Source organism: Antechinus flavipes, chromosome 1 (genome assembly GCF_016432865.1).
Source record: "Antechinus flavipes isolate AdamAnt ecotype Samford, QLD, Australia chromosome 1, AdamAnt_v2, whole genome shotgun sequence".
NCBI lineage: Eukaryota > Metazoa > Chordata > Mammalia > Dasyuromorphia > Dasyuridae > Antechinus > Antechinus flavipes.
Genome location: NC_067398.1, coordinates 305,602,695 through 305,630,512, shown reverse-complemented (window position 1 = coordinate 305,630,512; position 27,818 = coordinate 305,602,695). Strand labels below are relative to the sequence as shown.

General features: G+C 33.7%; 1 protein-coding gene across 43 annotated transcripts in view; it reads left to right on the top strand.

The window, feature by feature from the left end:
- Window positions 1-27,818, top strand: part of RBFOX1 (RNA binding fox-1 homolog 1) — a 1,699,751-nt gene that overhangs the window by 1,619,717 nt on the left and 52,216 nt on the right. For all 43 annotated transcript variants that reach the window (XM_051964083.1, XM_051964074.1, XM_051964056.1 and 40 more), the window contains one exon: window positions 21,999-22,131. In XM_051964083.1, the coding sequence (XP_051820043.1) occupies window positions 21,999-22,131 (133 nt within the window). The remainder of the gene's footprint in view (window positions 1-21,998; window positions 22,132-27,818) is intronic.

The window sequence follows — 27,818 nt, the reverse complement described above, 5'->3', positions numbered from 1 at the left end:
TTAACAAGTATACAAGTGAGTTTGTTTTAAATGTGATAATTCTTTCACTTGCTTCCTTTACTACTGATTTCCACTTATCAGATCTATATGTCAGCAAGTATTGATCATGACAGTAAGTGATAATACTTTGATAATCCCTGAATTTCCTGAAAATCACATTAAAATAGGTAAGTTTCCAATGTCAGTCTTCTTTGGTAAATATGATGGACAGTCCTAGTTTTATGGCTATAGAGTAAAAGAGACCTTAGAGAACATCTAGTCCAATCTCTTTATTTGTTAAATTATGAAACTGAGGTAGCACAGAGAGATTTCTGTCTTTCACAAGTGGGAGACAATTAAAATTCAGGACCTGTGACACCGAACACAGAACTCTTTCCACTATTGCAGTAACTAGCAATATTAACACAATTGGCCAAGGTTTCTATTATAGTTACTGGAAGGTATTATCTTAAAATTGCTTAAAATTTGCTTAAAATTAAAACAGTTCCTTTCTGCTGTCCATATAATTAATCTTTGAACTGACTCTATAGCATAAGTAACCCATTAAATTGTGTAGAGGCCTTCCCATAATTAACAGATTCCACAGTGACTTCATATTGACATAGTCTAAACATAAGAGGAAATATTATTCTATCTTTTGAGAGTTAAGCATTCTCTAAGTCATGGTAGAACTTTGACAAATTCAGGTTTTTTGTCTTTTGTTTTGCTTTTTATTATTGTTGTTGTTTTTAGTGCTACTATTTCAGGAATCCTTGTCATTCTCAACTGACAAAACTTCCAATAACAAGAATAGTAATCTTCAACATTTATATTTTGATGGATGGGTAATCCCACTAATGATAGTAAAGTGACAGGTAGAATCTGAACTCGGGTCTTTCTACCAAAGAAACCCTGTCATTTCCTCATCTCTTCCCCAACCCTGTATTGTTTACTTCCTCTTTTTTTTTTATAGTCTTCACCCATTATATAAAGTATTCCTCAAAATATTCCTAGAACTAAAAAGCTCTAACCCCCTATTATTTTAGGTGTTTTCACTGCTGCTGTGATATTGAGCTTCACCACATTATCTATTTCACATCTTCATGTCCTCTCCCTCAAATGCTTTCATCTCCTCTCAGTTGTATATGATAACATTATATCACCAGGTATAAGCTTCCCTATTCATTTCCATGTATTTCCCTCATTATTTTGTCATCCCTGTGCCTTTTGTAAAGATACTATCTTATCTGTAATCTGAATTTCATCTTTTCTCACTTCTCAAGAGGCACTATTCCCACATTTATCCCTTCCCTCTTTAGTGTCTTAAATCTTTCACCCACATTGAGTTCTTACTTTCCAGTAAACATAATTCAACAGATCCTGCTACCCCTTCCAGCTATATCCCATGTCCTACCTAACTTTTTGGGATGGGAGGTACTCAACTCTATCATCTTTGTTACTCATTCCCTCTTTAAAACTTTGCAATCTAATGTCTATAGTATTTTTAGTGGAAATGATGAGGGCACCAAAGAATTTCTCCTAGCCAAATATAATGAATTCATATGTGTATTCCTTAAAGAAGCTAGCTCCTCCACTTTTGTAGTTTCAGATACTTATGTGGAATGACTCCCAAAAATTCATCTTTAGATTTGTTGTTCTCACTTCATACTCCCAAATCCATTTTACTAAAAGACATCAACTCATGATAGTTCTCCCAAATCAGCACCACTTCTTATCTCCTCTCATTGTCAAGAACATTATACTGTTATTCCAGAGGATACTGAGATTTGAAAATGTAGAATTCAAGTTCATCTTACTCTTTTGCTCTCATTTTTAGTTTTTGAGCCTTTTATATTTATTCTTGATTCCTTTCTTTTCCTTTACATGATCCTTTCTATGCTAATAGGTAATTGTTGTTCACTTATTTGAGTAATGTCTGACTCCTTGTGATCCCATTTAGAGTTTTCTTGGCAAAGATACCAGAGTGCTTTGCCATTTTGTTCTCCACATCATTTTATAAGTGAGGAAACTGAGGCAGAATCAAGTAACTTGTCCAGAGTCACACAGCTAATGTCTGAAGCCAGATTTGAACTCATGAAGGAGTTTTCCTAAGTCCAGGTCCAGTACTCTATGCACTGTGCCACCAGTTTATAATCTACCCTAATTTATTATAATCTCATGGCTGAATTATTGAATAGGTTTTCAAGATAATTTTGCTATATCCACTATCTCCTTGCCCCAGATAACCTACTTACCTCCACTCAAATATCATTCCACATGGTTGCTATTGATGCTATCAAATCTCCTTCTCTCTGTTTATTTCCAACCATAGGCTCCCTTCATTCTAGTCAAACTAATCAACTTGCTGTTCCCCAGAAATTGCTTCCTTGCTCATGGTACATGCCCTATTTACTCGTCATTTCGGTTCATGTTACATTATTTCCTATAAGAGCTAGTCAGAAGCTTAGCTGCTTCAAAAAGCCTTTTCTGACAAACAGTACCAGTTGGAATGGTCCTGTAGATTCTTGAGGGGTAGCATTATTCCTGGACAGAATAACAAAGGCCTGTTGTTAAATCTGAGTTCTGTTTCTTAATATCTTAATAGTCTTTAAACAGTAGTTTTAATCATCTGTAAAATGAGGGCCTTGGATTAGATGATTTCTAAATATTCCTCTAAATCTTATGAGCAGTTATATATTTTCTTTGCCTTGCATCCCTTAATCTGTTGACATCTAAACATTCTTCAATTTTCTTTGCATTTATCAATAGATTATCAGTGCATTGAGAGCATAAACTCTATCTGCTCTTTTCATACCTTCAAAGTACCTACCATATTATTAGTCATAATAGGAGTAGACTAAAAACTGATTGGTTGAATATAATTACTTAGGTCAAGGGAGGGTATGTATGGACAAGATCTGTATATAGATCAGCCCTAGAAATGGACACTTGCCAACTGGTGAGGGTCAGTTGCACTATGTACCAGGTGAGTTGGAACACTAATTTTATTCCATATGCTACTTGCACTAACCAGAAGAACAAAAGAAAAAAACAACAACAGAAAATAAATACAAGATACTTAATATCTTGGTTGTACTTGATAAAATTGTATCAGAATACATTTCTTGCTATTGATTAAAATTAACTGTCATTTAACTCAACCAATCAAAAAGGAAATTAAGATGTCTAAAAGTATGTGTGTTTTTATGTGAGTATATGTGTGTGTGTGTGTGTGTGTGTGTGTGTGTGTGTGTATGTGTGTAGTTTATAAAAATGAAGAACATGGCACAGTGGAAAGAGTACAGAGATCAAGAGACCTGGGTTCAATTATGACTCAGCACTATGATTTAGGGCAAATCACTTTGCTTCTCTAGTTCTCTGTCTGCTCATTTGTAAAGTGAGAGTATGGGATCATATTTTCTCTAAGGTCCATCCACAGCACCTCCACATCCTTTTAGATTTCAGGTCTGTAACTTGTTTGATTATACCAGGTGTTTAAAGTCAAAGAGGCAGCATGGGACCAGCTCACATACCTCTCATTTCTTGCCAGTATTACAGAACAAGGTAACCAGAGAAACTGTCCGCTATTTGGTTGCTGTTCAACTGTACTGATTTCCTCCAGGATATTAACTTGCTTTGAACAACTTAAAAGTTATCCTTCTTCCAGGTTGTTTGCAATTAGCTCTCCTCATTTCAAGTTCCCTCTTCTGTACCCAGTCAAGACAATTAGTCAGAATCATTCCACAGAAATACTTGCATTGTTCCACTTTCAATGTGGCAATTTTGTTATATGTGCTTTTTTCACCATTGACAAGAGCACAATTAGAGAACATTTTACCATTGCTTTCTTATTACAATAGAACATTAGGTGATGGTAGCATAATTAATAGGATCCATAGGAAATGCCTTCATAAGTATAAATAAGTGCACTGCTGATCCCTTTACAGTATGAGAGTACTTTGCTTCAGTTTCTGTTATTTTTCAGCAAACTACAAGTATCACATTTTCATAACTTAGATATGTAGGTATACTCCCCACTCCCATAACTGATGTACTCCAGAAGGCGAAATAAAGGAAATTGAAGTTTCTTAGTTAGATTCTAATTATGATTTCATTTTCTGATTTTTGCTTAGCTTCCAATACTTTAGATTCTCTGATTCTCTGGCCCCTTTGCTAAATAGCTATCCAAATATACATAACTAAATATACATTTAAATTTTAGTAATTAAGAAGATGCTATTTAAATAAATCCTGAAAGTTAGATATAATTGTAGTATGAATAATTCTCACCAAAATGATTTATTTTTAACTTTACATAACAGGGTGTGTGTGCGTATGCATGAACGTGCATGTGTACATGTACACATGCCTATTTTTAAATGGGGGTATACCTGTGCATTGAATTATTCCTTTAACATGGTATTTAATGTTTATGATAAGGAAGGGAGTATTCTCCAGGTGAGACAGTGTGTGTGTGTATATGTATATATGTGTGTGTGTGTGTGTGTGTGTGTGTGTGTACACAATATATGCATATATATAAATACATATTTATATACATGAGTATATATATACATATACATCTACATACACACATATATATACAAAGACAAATATATATATATATGCATATATATAACTATATTAAATATATATGCACACATATTCACATATATTTTTAAGTGTTTCTGATATCTCTCAGGGGAAACCAAAACACTTTGTCCAAGGCTTAAAATGGGTCCATTTGAGAATCTTAATTAGGAATTTTGTAGCCAAAGGGAGCAGGGTACTCTCAGTTGAATTGGAAGATGTAGCTCACCCCCACATGCCATCTGATATCTTCCAATTTTAACTAATTATTCTTACTATATGCTGTAGTAGAATCTGCTTTTTCTATGCTGTTGAAGACCAGCAGGTACTATTTATATCTTTGTATCTTGGGAAGAACTGATTATGAATCATATTATATCAAATTTGATGCTCTCAGAAATTTTGTTAAAAACAAAGCTCCACTATTCTTGACAAGGCCATCTATCTCATGATATAACTAATAATATATTAAATTTTTTAATGATTATCAATTGAAAAATTCCTTGAGCAGAAGGTGCCATTGTTGGCTAGCAAAGACATTACCATCTTTTCATTATTACATGTAGGGTATATGTACCTTCCCATAATGAAAGGTGAAGTTAGCTTGATAATTTTCTAACAATTTGTTTTCAAAATTCAGCAGTTCAGCATGTATAGGTTATGTCTGTATGCCTACATATATCCATTTTAACTTAATTTCTAAGAACAAAATAGTAATAAAAAGTATTTTCCCCTCATTCCTATAGTTACTTGGCTCTGCCATTTCCTTAAATTGAAATATAAAAAGATAATTGATTTATTCCATGGGTGGGAAACTCTAACCCTAATTAGCAATATTATGCGATCACTACCAGCTGAAAAGTGCTATTTTCAGAAATAGGTGCAGATCTGCTTTAGAAGCTGTTTTAGCCCAAATATTCCTTCCAGAATCAAATTTAACATCCTTTTTGTTTTCTACTTCATTCAGTACTATATTTATCCATCCAAGGATAAGATAAGACATGGTCACAAATATTCACAAAAATATAATTTGTTTTCATATCATACCATTAAAGCCATCCTCAACGGTTAGCATTATTATTTTGAAGGAAATCTTAATGTGAAAACAAAATTAATTTTAATTGCCACAAAGTTCCCACTTTGAAGAAGAAACAAATCTGATATAGGAAAGTTTTCATAGAAGCAAATTGTTATCAATATGCAAAATCATCATCATTCATTCTGTCTTATGAAACTGAAGGACACAATTTTACTTGTTGTATTGATTATAATTTTATGGAGAAATCTTGTGGAATTCATTCAAAATTATTTAAGTAGAAGTACATATAAATCAATCCCATAACTTTTGGGGAGATGGAGTGTGGTAGAAGTCAATGGTAAAACTTCTATAAGATTCTGTAAATAAATTAGTGGTCTACATTAATTAATGACTGACTTTCTAATATAAAGTTATCTTGGGTTCCAGTCATAGAAATTAAGTTCATAGGTAGTTGTTTTAACTTTGTTTTTTCATATATTCTATTCTTTCTATAGATTTAAGAATTCATCTTTGTTTTTACAACTATGCTTCCTGACCGTTTTCATCTTACAATATACTATGATGCTTTCAGAAAAGCTCCATGTACCATAAGAAAATAGAATAGTGAAATAGATAAGATCCTGGACTTAGAGGCAGAAAACCAAATTCTCTCTGACATTTCCTTATTATGTAACTCTAGGCAAGCCATAAAATTTCCGTCCCACAGTTTTCTTAACAGCAAATTGAGAATATTGGTAAAATGAGTTCCCTTTTAGATCTAAATCTATGATCATATAATGTGAATGCAATTATAACCGATGAAAATGATAGAGTGAAATCTGGAGACATAATCCCCCAACATAAATCTCCCCCACTTGAGTTCTTTCCATTGGTTTGTGTTTCAATTTTCTATCACCAATCCAAGAGTAAAAAAGGGAGAGCTCTATTCTGAAAAGATGGTGTCTTTGGATTTAGCAGATTTAGTTCAGTCAGCTATTAGTAGTGTCTGACTTTTCGTATCCCCATTTGGTATTTTGGAGTTTTGGGGGGCAGAAATACTACAATGACTTGCCATTTCCTTCTCCAGCTTATTTTGCAGAAGAGGAAACTGAGGAAAACAAGGTTAAATGTCTTTCCCGGGGTCACATAGTAAGTGTCTAAAGTCAGATTTGAACTCAAGCAGATGAGTCTTCCTGACTCCAGCCTGGCACCTAGTTGCCTCCTTGCCTTGCTCCAGCTTTATAATATTTCCTTAACTATTTTCCTTTTCAAGGATTCCCCTTCCCCTCTCTGCCTTAGGTTATACAAATAGTTCAAATAAACATCTTTAGTGTGAGGGAATGAGGAGGTTTAAGTTATATTCAAATTTGTTAAAAATAATTAATGTTTTTTACCTTAACATAATTTTAAAGTATAAACAGTCATGTCCAAATAACCCTTAATTCTCACTTCCCTTTCAGGTATTAAAGTTCTTCCTTTAGGCCATGGATGAAAATTTTATTATTAGTCTTATTCCCAATCCAACACTTTTAAGCTTCTAATTTACAGGGAAGCAGGATCTTTTCCTGTGTTCAAGGTCTATAACCTTCAAGCTTTGAAATGAATTTATTCTTTAGAAAATCACGTGACACACCCCTTTCCCCAAAATTTAGCTTCCAATTTTCTGATCTTTGACCTAACAAATCATTGGCTGTGTTTTCTCTTCACTGAAGACTCTCATTAAAATGTGGCATAATAAATAGAATTTGGCTGCTGAGGAAGGAAAACTTAGTTTCAAGTCCAATTCCTGATGAATGCTCTGGGCTAAAACTGAGGACTTCAGTCAACTCTTTACAATGGTATACTGCAGAGGAATTGTAAACTTACTTTATATGGACTGGTTGAAATTGTAAGAAAGAAGTAATATAGATGTATATTGTACATGCTAACTGGTATCTTTAAAATGTTGCAAAAGAAAATGAGGAAAGCCTTTAGCATTTAGAATAGTACTCCATGTTGTACATATAGGAAGACATCTAGAAGAATCATACCAATTGGGAAAACATGAATTGGTTACAATCGTCATCATTGGAAGGAATAACCACACTCATGAAAGAAAAGATCCACTTGAGAATAGCATTCTTATTCTGAGCAGATATCTGACTAGAAAAAAGCAACTCCTGCTTTCCTTTCCCTCCCTCACTTCTATTTTTTCTATTTCTTTTATGTTTCCTTTATTCTGATTTTCCTTTAAAACTTGTTCCTCTACCCTGCATCAATTCATCTGGCATTATTTTTAGTATTTCTCTGAAGTCTTTGTTTTCATAAAAGCAAATAAACACCCATTACTTTTCCATAACTCTGCTGTTTCTTGTCATGGATCCAACTGATTTTGCTGAGAATATGCATTAACAAATAAACTGCAATTGCAAACTTGATGGAGAAAGTACCTCCAAAAAAGGTTTGAAATAATTTCACAAAAAGGGTCACTTGAATGTTGACATTCCTTTTAGGTTGATAAGTTATACCTTTTTACAATAGTTCCTGTGGTGCTTCTATCAGAAACAAAATATTTAACTAGATAGAACATGGATTTGACTTAGTGTATCAGGTCTTTATTTTTAGATTCCTATATTTGGAGTATAATTCTTAATAATATCATGATGTGGAGTCTATAATATCTATGGTCTATAATATCATTTCAGCAAAAACAATATATATATTCCTTCTATAAAACTAGAAAGATTTCGATGATGAGCCCAGTGATAGATTTCATTTTTTTCCTATTATCAATATCAGCCCAATTAAGTATACAGATGCTCAACACAAGAGATGATCCAATAGGGGATAACATTTTTTAGCCATAGCAAATCCTGAGGTTTGGCTTTTTTTTTTTTTTTTTTAAGCACTGAGGAGTTGCAATCAGTCATTAAACATGCATTATGCTCCTATTGTGTCAGGCACTGTTCCAAGCACTGGGGATACAAAGAAAAGCAAAAGGCCATTCCCAAAGTTCATAATCTAACATGGAAAATATATCTATCTCTTTCTCCCTCTTTTCCTCCCTTCTTTTCTCCTTCCCTCTTTCCCTTCTTCCTTTCTTCCCCCTTTTCCTCCTTCCCTTCTTCCCTTTTCTCTCTCTCCCTCCCTCTTTTCTTCTCTCTCTATGGTATACTCTAAATATTTAACAAAAGAAAGGCACTAGAATTAAGGAGAATCAGAAAAAGTTTCTTCAAAAGGTGGGATTTTACCCAGTACTTGAAGGAAGCCAAGAAAGAAGTGAGGGATAGCTAGATGACACAATAGAGCCTTGTATCTGTAGTCAGGAAGATATAAGTTCAAATCTGGACCCAGATCTTCACTGGGCAAGTCACTTAATCCTGTTTGCCTTAATCCATTAGAGAAAGAACCATTCCAGTATTTCTACCAAGAAAACCCCATAGACAGTATGGTCCATGAGATCATGATATGATTGATTGAATAATATGATATGATTGAATGGATATGATTGAACAATAACAAGAAAGAGATGAGAATAGGAAACATTCTAGGCATGGAAGGAAGCCACTAAAAATACTTGAAGTTGGGAGGAGGAGTGTCTTATAGTAGTGTTAAGGAATACAGTCTCTCTGTATCACTGAATAAGTAGAAGGTGGAGTGTATAAGTGTAAGGTATTAGGAGACTGGAAAAGGAAGGACAGGAGCAGAACGGACATAAAGGGCATTGATTGCCAAAAAGAGGATTTTGTATCTGATCCTGGAGACTATAGAGAACTCTTTGAATTTATTAATGGGCAGGGGTAGGGTCTGTGTATATGATATAGTCAGATCTGCAATTTAGAAAGATCATTTTGAAAACTGACTATGGTTTGGAGTGGGGAAGAGGTGAAGCAAGATCCCAAATAGAAGCCTATTGCAGTGGAAATTATCTATAACAAGGATAGAAGGAACTACAACTATGAAATCACAGGTCCTTAGTATTTTAAAATTTAAACAAAAACCACCAAAAACATGATTTCTTTTTAAAATTAGCATTCTTTGTTATTTTCTTCAGTGTGGTTTTTGACCATATATCCATAATCAAGGTTCTTTCTACCCAACTCCTTTTGGGGGCAGAAAGAAAAGGGAAATTAGAAAATTTTGCTGTAAATACCTTCACATGGTCATAGTTATTTCATAATCACGTCAATTTATAGCTGTCCCTCTATATTTTTACACCATTGAAATTTACAGTGGGAACTTATTGATATGCTTTGTTTATTGTCCTGTAATTGCTTTGTACTAATGGATCCTTTTCATTTTCTACTGACTGAAGTGAATTCTTCTACAGCTATTTTAGCAGCATTTTTTTCTGACCTGTTCTTAGAGTTCTTCTTGAAACCATGTCAATTCCAGATTTCAGTGGTGATGATAAGTTTATGTACTTGTTCTCAGAGTCTTTCTGTGTTTTTTTTTTAAACAAGCATCACTGTTTTCAGTTATTTTTCATCATAAAAGAGCATTTGATTCAGGATACCATCTCCAAAATGTAATTAACTCTATTACATTCTATGCAACAAAGTTAAAGGGTTTTTAAAAATCTGACTTATGACCTTACTGGTAAATAATAATTCTCCATCCTTCTTCCCATTTCATAGCATCATGCTAATTTGCTTTCTCTATTTAACTTCTCTCTCCAGGTGCTTGATAGAAAAAGATCAGACTTATCATTGAAATATGTCACACTTGAATAGGCACCTTCCTTCAGTTTGGCCCAGGGCCAAAGCATAGTGATTAGGCATTTGTTGGTACAATGGTAGTTATTGTTTTGTGTGTGCAGATGTTCTTTACCACAAATGCATGTAAGTATCATTTCACTGAAATATTCTTTTTCCATATATATATATAGAAGGAGAAAAAATAAATTTGGTGTCTATATTGAACTTTCTTACCTCTATAGAATCATCTTATTAGAGTCAAGATAGGTTTATAAATCTCAAAAAACCAACTTTTTAATCCTTTTTTGTAGTCCTTTAACACCCTACCTTCTAAGTCCTGTTGTCTCTTTGGTTTTCAGTGTTCTTTAAAGATTTTTAAATCTCTGTGAAAGATTTTTGTTCACTGTCCCCTGAATATCTATTTGTATATTTGTATATTTTCATTTTTCAAGTGTATTATTCTTTTATCTGATGTTCTGTTTTACAAAGTCTTAATGATGTCCGAATTGTCTCAATTTTAGGAGATTTAAAAGGCTAAGTAAGTTTTATGGCTGTTTCAGAGACATGGTCTGAGGATAAGAAATCATAGGTTAAATGACTGATACCCAGCTCTCTTTTTGCTGGGTTATTAATCTCAATATAGATAGTGTCATTTATATTTTCATGTACTTTTTTTTTCTTTAAAAGACAGCCAGTAGCAGAAGTACTATCCCATGGTCTGCCCTCAAACATCTTATTTGTCTTGATATTTCTTTTACAGAAATACATATGACAGATAAGGAGTCACTAGAGAATCCTTTTGCTTTGTGTCAGACAGATATTAAAACAATAAACTATGTTGCCCTGGGATTCTAGCTCATGAGCAACCAGAAAACAACAAGGCAAAGATGAGATGTTTTTGAAAGGCGGTAAGGCAGTTGTTCACGGAAATTCCCTGGAAACCCTTGGTCCTGTGATACTGTTGACAGAAAGTATTTTTAAGGTTCACGTTTTCTTAAGTGGATCAACCAACTGCTTGCTATTGCTTTAAAATTTAAGTATCTGTCATTTTTCATCCTCTACTGGCCCTTACTTGGCAATAGGAAAGTCTTTAATCAGTTTGAAAAGCATATTAAGAAGATCCATTGCTATGAATTTTTACCACTTGGTTGTACTTGACTTGTTTCTCAGAAATGATGTGGATTTTAAAGAGAACAAGTCAACTCTTAATCTCAGGCTGTAAACCTGTATTGATGTGCAGGGAATATGGCATTGTAAGTATTACTAGTATAAGGTAAGAATTTTGAGGCTTGCTGGTATTTATGCTGATATTCACCTTGCAGGGAAAGTGACCTGCCATGCATTTTTTTTCCATGAATTTAGAGCAGCCTACTTGCAAGAATGTTACATGGAGAGATTTAGTAATTTCCCAGAAAGACTCATTGGTTGGGAACTGGAGTTGTTCTTCAGCTCCGTTTCTTCTAACAAAAGCCTGGATGTTTTCTTAGGGTTGCTGAAGGTATACAATCTGATAGTCCCCATAGGGTTTCTGATCTAATACCATTAGTCAACATGACCACCTCCATCAAAGAGATTTTTATATGCTAGTCCATGTATCAGAGTTACTGTAGATTCTATTCTCATAGATGCTGCATGGTTTCTGAGCTCTGATAACTAACTCTCAAAATTGGATGGCATCATTTAGCATTAAACTGTAGAAACATTGATGCTCCATTCATTCCATGTAGTTGAAGTGGTCAAAGGAAAAAAACCGTTCACTTGTGACCAACTTTCTATTCACTAACTTCTTTATACTAACTGGATGATCCTCGAATAATAGACACACAGTTTGTCACTGGGACCCTATATAAAGCCTTTCTCATTTTGTAGGATGTGCCTGAGCTACTCTATAGAAATGCTCTCTGAGAACCCACATTTATCTCTGAATCACATTGGGACACAAGAGTAGGACTTTAGTGGAAAATGAATACTGATATGCAAGTTGAATAAATGAAGTATGTACACAATTTATAAACCCATGATCAATTAAAACCTTCAGATTATCTTCTCTTAGGAAACTCTAGCAGCCCTGTAATTCAATTGGAAATCCAGGCTGATCATGTAGCTAATTTATCCCGCTTGTTCTATTTCTTACCTTGAGAGACAGTAGCTGCTTGTCCTAGGCAACTACCACATCATGAATGATGTAACGATTGGACCTGTATATGTATTAAATAAAATAATTATTTGTGTAAGTTATTTGGTTACTGTGTTACGCTGTCAGGAAGCTAAATTGAAACTGGTATATGTTTTGTCAACTAATAGGTTATGACGAATCATTTTATCTATATTAAAATACATCTCAGCATTGTATTTTTAGCCTGGTGCTTTTTTGTCTGCCTTTTATTGCTCTTGCAGACAACAGAAAGTAACTTGGAAATGCCTTCTGTGGCTCTGCCAAGTTAAACATTCCACAATTGAGATCCATGCTCCCTTTGCTGAATGAAATGTTACAAAAATCCTGCCTATGGGGAATTGTCAATATATTTGAGTAGGCAGATCACAAATATCACTTCCACACTATAAAACCTTATTATGTCACATTCAGGAAATAAGACATCCTGAATATGTCTTTTGAATTCATTCATTTTTCTGGGGAAAAATAATTTTGCTGGTGAATAGGAATAATGCAAAAATAACAAAATTCCTTAAAAATACTCAAAATGTATTTAAGTAGAGAATGTTTCTAAATTTTGAAGATTGAAGTTATTAGCCCAAAGGAAATCCAACTCTCACTTTTTTGTTCTATTCCTTCTTTCTACTCCCATATCAGCCAAAAGAAGTGATGTTATCCAGATTTTGTATTATATGATATGAGAAACTGGCACAGTTCCAATTTTTCCCCTTTCAAAACCACTTTTAAATTAAATTTAGACATTTTCAGTAAGATTACATATTCTGGAAAAAATAAATTCACTAATGAGAAAAGTTTCCTGTACATTTCAGTCCTTGTTCAATATTTTGAAATCTATAAGAATTAATGAAATATGATGTTTCCAAATTGCTAAAAAAATATGTATCATACTAACAGTTTTTTTTCTACTTGTGCAGATATTTCTTTATTCAATCTGTTGAGTTAGTGTCTACATAATCAAAATGGAAAGTTAAATCTAGATAATTTTGACCAACCTACTCATCTTTGGTCTCCAAACTCTGATAATGAGGAAAGAAAAATGTGAATGATCCCATATGGCTTATATTTATTGATAAAAAAAAAAAAAAACTCACCGAATAATTTCTCAAACCTGTCTTATTTCAGGTATGTAGGAAGGCTCAGTATAAAGCTATAACTTAATATGTACTGTTTCAGATGGTGAAGAAAACATTGCATTTTCTCTGCTTTATATATCTTATCACAAATGGAAACCAACCCATATAGCTAAAGAAAAAAGGAATAAGATTGTCACTTTTCTTTAAAATGAATTCTAGATAAATCTATTGGTAAGATTTTCATATACACATGAGCTCTGCCAATAGATAAATTAAGATAAATTGATTCCAAATATCTCTTGGTATGACTGCTATAGCAATAAGTTATAACAAGACCTGCTTTTCAACAAATCCTAATGTTGTTGTCTATACATGCACTATTTGCCACTGATTTTAATTGAACTGGCCCATTGTTGAAATAATACATTAGGGATAAAATACTATAGCATTGCTGATTTAAAAAAAATAATAATAGCATTGCCATCAATTTATGGCAAACTTGATTGTGTTGTCACATTGGGGCTAGTGTTGACGTAGCCTGCCAACTTACTGAAGTCTTGATTCAACACATTCCATTAATAAATTTGCAGATAACCAAACAAATGAAGTTGGGGCTCATAGTGTTACTTGTAATATTCTAGAGTTTTGTTTTTCCCTATCATAAAGAATGTTTTCAGATTGAATATTAGAAGAGCACAAAGGAGAAAAGATTATGATGTCTTTTAGGTACTCCCCAGAATTCTTTATTTTTCCTTTCCTCTTTTATCTGCCTCATATCTTGATTTCCTCCACTATCTTTGATGCAGAGAGCTGTATTTCAGTTTCATGACCACATGTATGTAAGTGAAAGACAGCTTCAAGTCATGCATGACTGCACCCTGGAAATCCTACCACATAAGTTCTGTGATTTAGGTACTGAGTTGAAGTGCCAAGCAGAAGGTCCTGTTATAATCTAAAGTTGTGTTCACTTATACATTTAGATTTCATGAAAATGGATAAAAAGATTTTTAATGGAAATATAAAGTAAGCACAGCTTGAGCAACAGATCAACTCATTTCAGATTTTATGTGATCCTACTATACACACACACACACACACACACACACACACACATATATGATAGAAGCTTAGCTTCAGACTACTTTATACTTTACTGTATAAAGATCAACATAGAATCATAGATATTTAGTTGGAAAGGATCTTAGAAGCCATTAGCCCCTTGTTTTACAAAGAAAGGAACTAAGACAAAGAAAAATAAGTTATAGAGTTAGGATTTGAATGCAGGGCCTCCAAATCCACTACTCTTCAAATATTTTTCATTATGGCCTTATTTTATAAATACAAATACGTACATCAAAAAAAAAAAAATCTTGTCCCCTGCCTCAAATAAGCAATGTAAAAATGTCAGATGATGTAAAAGTCTATAGATAATTTTTAATAGTAAAAAAGGCCTTCATAGACTGAGGATTTTGGGGTTTGTTTGTTTTTTGGCTACCAGGATTTACTCTGTTAGGCTTTTAGACAAATTCCAATGGAACCAGTCCTCTCTCTTTTTATTTGCCTGAAAAAAGGAGTATACATTGCAATATATATCTAGAAATTGGGAAGCAAAGGTAAATTGGATGAAAATGAAAGTTCTTGTTTAAAATATCTGTTGTTTTCATTGTAAATGCTATTTAATCCACTAACCACATGTATAAAACACACAATTGTGCCTTCTCAAGGCAAGCCAACACTATTAATTTGAGTAAACAGGGAATAAATTTGCATTCTAGTTAAATCGGCATGTGTCATCATTTATTTGTTTTGAACTAAGGATTCCCAACTACTCTCCATCTCTGTAAAGGTTGCTTGAATTTCACAAGTTGATGTGACACATGCTTCCTCAATATTTTAAGGTAAGTCTTGAGGAAAGCTATTTTATTTAAGCCAACAAAATATTTTCCTTCATACATAGACTCCTAATCAGTATATTATTACATATACCTTGTCTGTGAATACTACTTAGCATTAAATCTATTGATCACTGTTATTTATCTTTTGAGATGATGCCTAGGAAGTCCTACCTTCGCTCTGAAATCCATGTTAGAGTCAAAGACAAGCAATCATCTTCTGCCAGTGATTCATTCCATCTGCCTTATAATTGTGCATGTCTGAGTATTCAACTTCTGGGAAAGAAACTTTATTTCTTTTAAGGAGGATATGGAATCCCTGGATATCTAGCAGTGGAAAAAAATAAAATGTGCTGTTCAGCACAAATTCATGCCTATATGTCCCCTTTTTTGCCAACATTGTTTTTCTAAATATATAACATAAAAACTTCTGGCTAATTTGGATTTGACTAAAACTTTTGTACCATGACGTTATGTAAAAGGATTCAATTATGGTGCGCAATGTTTTGTAAGTAACTATCTCCCATAAAAAGTTAATTAATCAGGGTTGTGTCAATTTCCTCGTGCCATGTCAATTTGCTGCAAGGTAATTAATCACTAATCGCCCACCAAGCAGCAGGCTGAGGGAAAATCCACGAGTCATTTATTGTCTTTCTGCAAATAAATGACACACGCAGTCATGAAGAAACACATCTTGCCTTTCATAATATTTTTATCGACACTTTTGCATGTTGTAATAGACTGTAGCAACAAGCAGCTGTAGTTCAATGGAATATGAATATTAAAGAAACAAATGAGAGCAGATTTATAGGCCATTGCATTTCTGTTATGTCAGTTTTGAGATTAAACTGAGCAAATGAACAGTGAAAAATTACTCTTCCATGTGGAGAATGGTGATTAGACTTGTACATTAATTAGAAATTTTTTTTTCCTTTTCAATGCATTTCAAATGAGAACATCCTATATGAAAGTGTTTGTCCAAAATGTAGATTTATTCATTTCTAAACAACAGAATTTAATATCTACACATATTTTTATATGGTGAAGATAGTGTGGCCTAAATATGTACTTCATGGAAAAAGATATTGTAAATGTAAGAACTACAGCATCTTGCTAATAATATGAAAACAGTTTTGTAAATGAAGAAGGCCATTTTGTAGGTATTTATATAGCACCACTAAATTTCCAAATAATTTATAAATGAAAACACTATAATTAATTTTCTGATAATTTATAAATAAAAACACTATAATCATACAAAAAAGTAGTTTGGAAACCTTTACAATTTTGGTTTAGCATTTCTCTGAGGACAAAAATAGTCTGGTCTTCTTGGATGGCTCAACTAGGTATTATTTAAGAGTATTCTACGATTAATGGGATTAATGCACATTATGACATGATTCAGAGAAATATGTGTATATGTATATATATCTAGGCATACATACATGCATATATATATATATGCATGGTTAAGAGTAATTTGAATAAGCAAGTTTTAAAATGATGAAAAATCAGAGTATTTGAAATTTTTGTTTTATTGTGTCATATGGTGTTCTGCTTCTGAAATTGCTCACTCATTGAAATATAGGATTCTATTTATCTCACCTCAGCATGCTACCTCTTATGCCACCTCCTAATTTATTGGCCGGCACTTGTGATGGGAGTTCCCCCAAGGGGAATCCTGCTGAACTATGGCTGTAATGTTGATATAGCTTTAGCTTCCTAGAATTTTGCAAGTGAAAATTCCCTATAATAAATTATCCCCAGACTAATTCAAACCCGAATTAGCATTAAAATCTCTCCATCTTAAAACATTCACATGGTTTGGAGAGGTGGCGTTATGGAGTAAAGGGAGATGAAGAGTGGGAAGAAGATAGATTCATTCATCCATTTTGATGGCACACCTTTCTCCGGGCATATGGCAGTCTCATGCAAATTCAAACCAGAGCACAAATGCAAAAGAATAATTGCCCATTAAAGCGGTTGTATATTTTTATAGCTTTGATGCAGAATCTTCCCCCCTGTTGGTTTTTGCATCTGCTCCTCTTCCATCTATCCCAGAGCTCTAAAACTTTAATATGCAGTTTATAACCCTCAAGTATTTTCTACTGGTTTTGTGTTTCTTCTCTTGGGATCTCTAGGTTTGTGGAAATATATCATTTCCTTTTGTGTTTGAAGGTAACCACTGTTTTAAAATCCAGAAATCACAGTAGCCAGTTGTAGAAATAAATGAAATTCAGAAGTAATTTGACCCAAGTAGCAGTACCTCTTATTGTGTTAGGACAAAGCAAACATTGAAGGGTGGAGGAAATAAGTTATAAGATGAAAACCTCAGGTGATTATATTGACTAAATTTTCTGTTTTGCCCTACTGTCATTCACATACTCAATTGCACTGTAACACTTTCTTTTTTATTGAGTTTCATAATAAAACACTTTTTTTTAAAAAAGAGAATTTTCATTTTATAAACATATAGGAATATTGACTTTGTGAGAATGCAGCTTGATGAGAAGGAAAGATTCAGGTAGGGATATTTATTTGTCAACAAGATGTGCAGGGAGTATGTGTTCCAAAGATTCCTATGCAATGGTCTTTTTGAGAAAACCATTTTTAGCTTATAGACTAAATCCAATTTTCATTGCAATGATACCAAATTTTTCACTTTGATTCATGCCAGATAAAGTTTAAATGGGAACCTTTCAAGAATGATGAACCTCAGGATATTTTTTCCCTTCTCCTAGTCAGACATGGAATGATTTTTTAGTGTTAGCAGCCCACCTTGAATACACTCCATTGTTTCTTATTAATGACTTGTTTCAGTGTTTATTAACTAAAGTTAAAATAGTCAAGTGAAACTCAGATGTGCAGGCTTAGAAATATCTTTCCTTTACCATGACTTTTACTCACATTTCAGTAAGTTGATGGGAAAGCCAATATTGGACAATTTGATTTTTCTGTTTGCATCTTTTTTTTATTTCAGTTGTCCAGATTTTGTGAACTGCCAAAAATGTTCTCATTTTCCTTCTAAATTAGATTGAAATTTTCTTTAATGGGCTAACAACTTCATTCATTTATTCATTCAATAAGCATTTATTAAGAATTTGTTCTTTTGTTAAGTATTGGGCCGTGAAATCAAAAGACAAACACAGAACAGTCTTTGTACTTCAAGAGCATACATTCTATCAATAGCAAAACAAAGAAAAAACATATAAGTATACACAAAAAACATAAGTATATACAAAACATATGCATATAAGGATGTACAAAATATATAAAGTACTGGAAGTACTACTGAAAGTAGTCACTGCAGGAATCAGTAAAGACCCCAAGTAGGCAGTAGTACCTTACATGTGCTTGGAAGGAAGCTCATTACTTTTCTTTGTCCACAAAATTAAATGGAATAGAGACATGGTTCTATATAGTGTAAGGAGAAAGCTGCTTCTCTTTTGTTCTACATTGTATAAATTATCTAGATTAATTGCTTCAAATATGCAATTTTATGTGTTACCTTTATCTACAAAAGCATACTGGTAGAAAAGGGATGATCCAACCAGTCATCACAATGGGTGCTCTGAACAATAGCCAATAACCAGTTTGATATATTTCCTCCTTGCCCCAAACTCCCATTTTTATAATAGTTGAAGGAAGAAGGCAGTAAGCAGGTTAAGCATGGCAAAAAAATTAAGTATATATAGGTCAGCAAGATGATTACTTGTTCCAATTTTGCATCATCTCTTCCTAATGGTATCCAGCATATGGTCTTGCATTTACAGGTGTTTTGCAAATATTTGTAAAGTTGAAGTATCTGATCATTTCCCCCCATTCCCATACATGTATCATATTCTGGATTTGTACTTTCTTATGTTTCCAGAATGAACAATCTTTTTTTATATGGTGACAGAAAAAGATATTACGACCTCTCCATATATATTTCCTTTTAAGTTTGTGTACTGTTCTCCAATGTGAACAAAATTGATACTCAAACACAAACATCATTTGATAATAATAAGTACTTAACAAAATTAAAAATTGTAAGAATTCTAAAATTGTTTTCCTTTTGTCCATACTGTTTGTTTTTTCATAGAGCAAATATGTTTTCTAAGTTTGTAGTTTCTGGGCAAAGGCAGCATATATAAAAATGGAAATTATCACTCTGGGAACTACAGCTATAATATAATAATGAAAATTATCATCCTGGGAACTCTGAGTATAATATAGTTAAATCATTTGTCTATTGTTCATCAGCAGATACTTCTTGAATAATCACCTTGTATCTGACACTATATTTAGGAAGCTTGTAGGATGTAAAGAGAGGGCCTTTGTCATCAGTGACAGAACTCCAAAGTGGATTCTTCTCTCAAGTATACATTGTATTTTGATTACCTCAAGCAGGCAGAAATATCCTTTGAAATCCATTTGTTAAGCATGCTAAAGGTTATATACCAGTGCAGATTTTCTGTTAATGTTTCTTGCCCCTGTTAGTGATAACAAGTTGCTACAGGCTCTACATCCTGATGGCTTTCTTGACCATGATATACATTTGCACAAATAAATGGATTCCAAAGGGTATTTCTACCTACTCAAAGTGTTGCTGTTTAGTCATTTCAGTTGTGTTCAACTCTCTGTGAACCCATTTGGGCTTTTCTTGGCAAAGATACTGGACTGGTTTGCCATTGTCTTCTCCATCTCATTTTATGTATTAAAAAAAAAAAAAAAAAAACTGAGGCAAATAAGGTTAAGTGATTTGCCTTAGTACATGTTGGAGGTAGGATTTGAACTCAGATCTTTCTGATTCTAGGATCTGAACTCCTTTCACTGAGCTACCTAACTTCCTATCAATATATAAATATATATATTATATATATGAAACACACACACATTATATATATGTATATATAAAATGGATACTTGAGTGAAGAATCCTCTTTGAAGTTCAGGTCTACCATATGGATGGCCTATACTCCCCCAACTCACAAGATGGTTTCTTAGACCTTTGTTTTGGCTATAGAGATCTAGCCTCCCTAAGAATATGAAATTTACATCCTAAAATTGATGCCTAGACATTTTTGCATTCCTTTAATAAAATAGGAATTTCTCTAATGCAGTCTGCTGGAAGCCCCAAAGCCATGTATTAAGACCTGTAAATACCTTACATGGCATCTAAAAGGCATTTTCTTTCTTGTAACAAAGAGGTATTAAATTGAATACTGGCTTTGCACTTTTAACAGAATGTTCTCCTCTTGCTGTATTGTTGTGGTTCTGTTTCATGTTGTATCTCAACATCTAAATCCTAAAAGAATTACTGTAAAACCTGCTTGTCGCTGAGAGGGATCTTGTAAAGCTTGGAAGGTACTGTAGCCAGGTGATAATGGATGGGTCAGCATAATTACAGTATTCCCTCACCCAGGCAGCCAGCTGCTTCAGCAGATTGTGAATTTTTCATTTTCTTTATTTCAAAATTCAGTGTGTTTCTATAAAAACTTAATATTTAAACTGTGTAAAGACACATCCAGAGTCAAATCCACTCTCCTCCCTTCCCCCCACTCCTGAGTGTGGAAGCAAGCTTCTCATCTCATTGCTTCTTCTCATTTATGATACTAAGATCTACTCACTTTTTTACATTAAGATTCACACCTTTCTGCTATTTAAAGCATATTTGTCGAAACACCAGCCAGGAAATCCAGGTGCTACAGACAGCATATGGTAAAAGGAAACCTAAGAGGGAAATAAAGCCGGAAGGTTTGCTCTCTTTTTACTTTTAAAGTTTTCAGATTAAAATAGAAAACTTAAATCATCCTGGTATGGTTCATTCCTCTTGCCTTACTATCCTGAAATCCTCACAACCCCTGTTGAATGGGAAATGGGAAAGGGAACAGGGATGAAGAGAATCTTTCTTATAAATATTAAATAGCATATTGCCTACCACACCAGCCCCTGCTCTGCTTGGGCCTTAATTCAATTCTAATAGTAAGGTATTACAAACAGCTTACTTTTGAACCCAATCACACAAGTTGGCTCACTGTTTTTTAGCAGGAAAAATTCTCACATTCCATTCTTTTGAATTATGTTTTAAAGCAGATCTTACAAGACATAAATGCAAGAACACTTTTCTTAAATCAAATCTCATCTTTTTCTGTAGCTTTCCCTCTAGAGTACCAGGGCTTGAGTCAGGAAGATCAAAGGGCAAAGTCAGTTATAGATACTTGGTAGCTGTGTGATTCTGGTTTGCCTCAGTTTCCTCATCTGTAAAATAGGAACAATAATAGCTCCTAACCTCATAGGGTTATTGTGAGAACCAGATGAGATCATTATAAGGTGCTTAACACAGTACCTGAAATAGAGCCATGTAACATGTAACATAAAATAGATTAAATTATTATCTAATCTAATTATTTTGATCTAATTAGAATAGATAATCTAAGGGTGAGTTTCTTACATTTGAGGAAACAAGAATCTATAGGCCCTAGGAAGACGGTAGGTTTCCTGCATCCTCCTTCTGTGTGTCCACATGTACATAAGAAATAATTTGGGCTTTGCTTCCCATATTCTAATCTGTCCATCTTCTCCTTCTCCTTTTTTTTCTGTCTCCCACAGTGCCTGGCTTCCCTTATCCAGCCGCAACTGCAGCTGCTGCTTACAGAGGAGCCCACCTCAGAGGCCGTGGCCGTACAGTCTATAACACCTTTCGAGCAGCGGCTCCTCCTCCCCCAATCCCAGCCTACGGAGGGTAAGTCTGGCAGTCTCCCTAGGCCCTAACCCCTAAGGCACTGAGCTGTTTGTGAGTGCAGTGCATGCTGGTCTTGTCTCCCCACTGGAACCAACCCAGCATGCAGCCCCTCGGAGTGCCTGAAGTGGAGCACCTTGCACCGAGTATTGAAAAATGAGTGTAATTTGTCCTGTCATGGTTGGTGGCTTTAAGCATTTTATATGTCACATGTTGTTATGTAAATTCTCTTTGAGACTGAATGCTGTAGAACAGAGAAATGGTTACAGCTAAAGATGTATTTTTTATGATTGCAAACATCTGGTTATTAAGGAGGTTGGATCATGCTTAACCCTTGAAATTGGGCCCCAGATTATTTTTATACACAAAAATCATGGTGATGTTTTTGTGCCCCTCCCTAATGACACGACCTGAAGTCAAGACTTCGTTTTATGAAGTGTTTGCCAAAAAAAAAAAAGGAGAAATGAAACGAGAACCAATTCAAACATAGACTTGTGAAAAATGGATTAAATAAAAATCATTTTATTTCTAACATTTGCCTTTATTTTCTCCCTTTCTCCGGGGAGCATAAGGGAAGGGACCAAAAAAAATAAAATAAAAGAACACCTTTTTCTTTCCCATAGTTGGCTTGGTCCTGTATTTTGTGACTCAGCTATTGCCAAATCCTAAGGGAATGGTGGTGAAATTCTATTTAATTATTTCTAAGGTCAAGTGGAGTTGTGTGGTCTGATAAAGTTATCATGAGACATTGTTCACCTGTGCCATTAACTTCTACAGGAATTGTAATAATACTTGACTTTAATCAAGGGAAGATGTGTGTAATTCAGTGATGGAAAATCTAATTAGCCTAGGAAACAGATTTCTGAGGTCTGGCTTTCTTGATGTTCTAGATTGCCATTCAGAAAGCTGTTAGAAAAGTCAAGACATTTTTAAAGCTTTACAGAATTGAATTTTTAGTCATTAGACACTGAGATCCTCTTCCTAATGTGGTGCATTTTACCCACAATAGATATCTAATTAGTTGAGATTCAGGAGATTTTAATCAGTGTGTCAAACTAACCTAGATCAAAATGACATTCTCTAATTCCCCCTTTTCGGTAAATTGGGAATTTTATGATGTATAAGTGATATATTGTGGTATATATATAAATGTGGTAGTGTAATCATAATAATGAGCCTTGGTCATATCAGGACTGTAGCAAGCCCATTTTATGGATCTGGAAATTCAGTTTTAGAGAGATTTTTTTCCCAAGGTCAGTACATGAGTTTCAAAAATCCAAAAGTTGCTTTCTAAGTTCATGATGCAACTAAAATGAGGTCCTATCATTATAAATGCAGAATTGCACTTTGTACTACAGTAGTTTGTCATAAAAGTATCATATCTCAGTAGAGAATAATTGCATCTTTTTGGTTTGGGTACCCACAGTATCTCATCACTATACTGAAGAAAAAAACATAAAAGTAAAATAATATGGCTTATTCTCACATGAATAGTTTATAAAATCTTAGAATAACATACCTGCTATAAAATTTAAATTTGCTAACTTATAAGAAAAGTAGTCTTTGTTAGAGATAGTCATGCATAACTAATCAATGGTTTTTTCGCAAGGGAGCTGTGTAGCCATATTCAACTTGCAAAAATAATGTGTTTATGAATACTCAGGAAATTATTTGGATTTAGCATCCTAGTGTCATTCCTAATCATTTTTCTAATAGTAGTACACCTATTCCTTTTGCTGATGAATTGGTCTCTTATAATTCAAATTTAATAGTAAAGAATTAGGCAAAGTTCTCAGGAGATCCAAGTGAAACTCAAAAACAAAGGCATGTGCTTTCAAAGAAACTTGGAAACTGGGATTCTGGCTTGTATCCCTATGATAACTAAGCAACTGAATGAAAAGTTAAAAAAAAAAAAAAAACTTCAGCTTATGTGGAAATTTTGTTTTATGATGCCGGAGATTTGCAACCACTGGATCGTTGGGTGTCATGTAGAACAAACATGTTAGTTTTAGTTATTTTTTCCCTTTTCATCTTTGTGTTTTGGAATTGTATAGATATATCCCCAAATCATTATGAAGTCTCAGGAGATCATTTTATCCTGAGAAAACAAGTTTGTTTCAAAGTAGAAGTTGAATTGATACATTGAAGAAGGGATCCATGTCCTCATTCACTTTGCTCATTTAGAGTAGGAGAAGGTGGGGAGGAAGTTGAGATCTAACTTGTATTCAGAAAAAACAAAGGAGCATGAACAGGGGCCCAGGTGGTTATGATTTTGCAGGTAAGATGTTTTCCTTTGGTGAATTCTCTCCAGAATTAGGGACTTGTGACAAAGCTCTCTCTTCATTACAGATCTTTTCTGGTTATTGTTCTAAAGTTCATTAGCTCTTGAAACAATTAACTTAACTTGAAGGTTTCCTTAATTTGTCTCTTTTTACTAGAAATCTTCTCTCTAATGAATACCAACCTTTGGACACATGTACACTCAAAATATTCATTCGTGGAGCCAACATGGTCATTGCCAATATGGAGCCAACAAATCCACGTAGTTTTACCTTCATATCTTCTGATGACAAAGCCTGAATCAAAGGAAATTTATAAGTTCTATTTTAACATGTATAAACAGAAGCTTATAAACAGAAGCTTTTCATGAATATGACCACACTAAACTAATTTATGTGTACCCTGAGGCTTAATTGATTTATCAGGACAGCCAATGTTTTCTAATAGGCAATGAGAGGGACTGAGTAGCAGGAGATGCTGGATTCTGGACTTGACTTTCTCTTTATCTCTCTATATAATTTTTGGTCATGTATCTTGCCTTTATATGCCCCACTTTCCTCATATTTATAATAAGTATATTAATATCCTAAAGATAATTAAGAGAGATTGTCAGTGTGTTTCATGATATTCAGGATCATAGAAACCAAAGATAAAATCATGTATTGGTGGACACTTGAAGAGTGAAACTTAATGGAATTCCACTAGTAATACCTTTAGATGTCTTATAAAGTACAGCTCAAATGCTAGAATGAAAATCCTTGAAGTGTTCCATCCAAATCAACCAGACTTTCATCATTTCCCCTTTTCATGTTGACTCCAGTTTTCATTGTTCATTGATTTTAAGTACTAGGCATAAAATACCACTACCTTCCAGTGTTTTAATATCTTTCACCCCAATATTATGGCATTTCCCCCCAAATTTTAGAAATGGCACGATTCTACAGTAGAGAAACATTCTCTAAATGTTGAAAGAGGCATCTAAATCTAATAGGATAAGAGCTTAATATCATAATTGTACTTTAATTCCTATTCCTAAGAGAAACAGAGGGAAGTTGAGTACTTTTAAAGTTCTTAAAAAGCAGTTTTGTTTCTGCATGTCTTAGAAGCCATATTTGATGCAGAGTATATTGTTTTGATATAGCCCTATATAATTATTTTACATTTTATTTAAATAAAAATGATTTTGCTTTGGTGCAATAACTCTGGGTTTCTATTTTCCTAAATGTTTGATTATCAGTATTACTTTCCTTTAAAAAATGAGATGTGACTTTGCATTATGATGCTGTAAAACCATAGTCCATCTTGGCAGGATTGACAAGCATTACAATCACCTTTGCCTATGTCAGCAACAAGCATAGTCTAACAGGGCTGCATCTGTGAAAAGTATGACAGGAATTCCTTTTCTCATTATTCATTCTGGACTTCATTTAAAAGTACCTGCATATTTATCCCATTTCATTGATCCTCCTTTACTATTAATTAATGTAAATTACCAGGAGGTGGGTTTCTTATGGCATTAAAGAGAGAGAGAAGCAGAGCTTTTGGACAAATTGATTGTAACATGTTACATGAAATATAAATATTACCAAATAAGTTTTGCCTTTTGGTAACTAATAAAAATGCCTAAAGAATAATAAAGAATAAATAAATAATCTAGCTAAAATAATACCACATGAAAATTAAAAAAAATGTTGTGAGATAACCCCATCTGATGTCAGTTATCTCATTCAATTCAAGAATTGTCTATTAAATACCTCCTTAATTCAGAGTGCTTTTAAGCACTGGGGGAGATTCAAAGATTAAATTATATATATGGCCCTAACTTCTTTTGGCTGATAATTATAACAAACAAATGTTGATTAATGCATGAGTTGGGATTTGTTTTCTATGAGTCAGCATTATTTTTCTTCTACAATGTCATCTTCCAAATTGAAAGTTGTTACTCCTTATCTAAAACCAAGTTTGAGGCCTAGTTTAAGAGTAATTATTGGAATTCTAATCCATTAATACACAAAGGGGTCAATTCTTGGATTATTAGAAAGAGATGGATTTTAAACTCGCTCTTCCTCCTAAATAGCTGTGTGTACTTATCCAAGTCACCTAATTTGTTGGACCCTTTAATTTCCTTATCAATTGTAGATAATATTACCTATCTTAGCTCTTTATAACATTATTAGAAAACAAATAAAATGAATTATATGGGCACATTGAAAAATTTTAAAGTACAAAAGAAATGTAACTAAGATCTTATTTGTATACAAATAATGCCATAGAGATGGACAAAGCAAAGTAGATAGTTGAGCCCGTAATTTTGATCATATAGACACATAATAATGTAAACTTAATAAAAATGTTTTGCTTAAAAAAAACTACTACCAAATCTTATCCTCTTTCATCAACAGAGTGGGCTTTTTGCTTAAATAATATCATACCTTCATCTTTACTTCTTATAAATACAGCATATGAGTTAAAAGAAATGGAAACAGTCCTCAGTTTCAGTTATATTTATGGCATGATCAATATGATGATATACTGGAAAGAATATTAGCTCTAGGAGTCTCAGTGAGTTAGCAATCTGAGGCCTAAAGAGGTGAAGGTATGACTAAAGTCAACTGACTATCATGTAGCATAGCTGGGATTATACCTAGATCTTCTACTTTATCTCTCTGGAAAAGTAGACCATGATTCTGCTGAGAGTACTTTAGTTTCTTTTCATATACAATCTATTGAACCCAATTCAACAGGCACATAATAAATGCCTTCATTATACTAAGTGTTGGGGATTCAAAGACAATAAAAACAAAAACATACTTTCCCTCAAGAAACTTGTTTTCTCCTGGAGAAATACAATATTTAAACAAAGAAATAAATACAATATTTTTTGAGAGTGACAGAATATTAGCAACTAGGGGAATTAAGAAAGACTTCCCTGGGAAGATGATTCTTAAGCTGAGTTGTAAAGGTACAGATTCTAAGACAGGGAAATTAAATGAGAAAATATTCTAAGCACAGAGAAAAATCTGTGTGCAGTCATGGAGGCAAGAGAAAAAAAAAAAAGGAAAATTTAAAAAATAACATGTAGACCAGCTGGGCTGGAACACCAAGTACATTCTTAGAGATGATTTAGGAGTAATTTAGTATAACCTCCCAATGCAATGCTTATCAAACCTGTGATTATCATCAATCACAATTATCAAGAATGAAATGTTTTCATAATATTTTTCTCTATCTTCTTCCCCACCCCCACTACATCCCCAAATGTTCCCTAACAGGAAGTGGAATAAGACAAATTAGAACAGAAATATTTGAAGTTTTGAAATCTAACTATATCTCTAAGTTTCAAAGACCTCTGTATGATTTGTTCTGTTGCACCATGTCAATTTTTAGGCCCCTTAGAGCTTGTTTCAAGG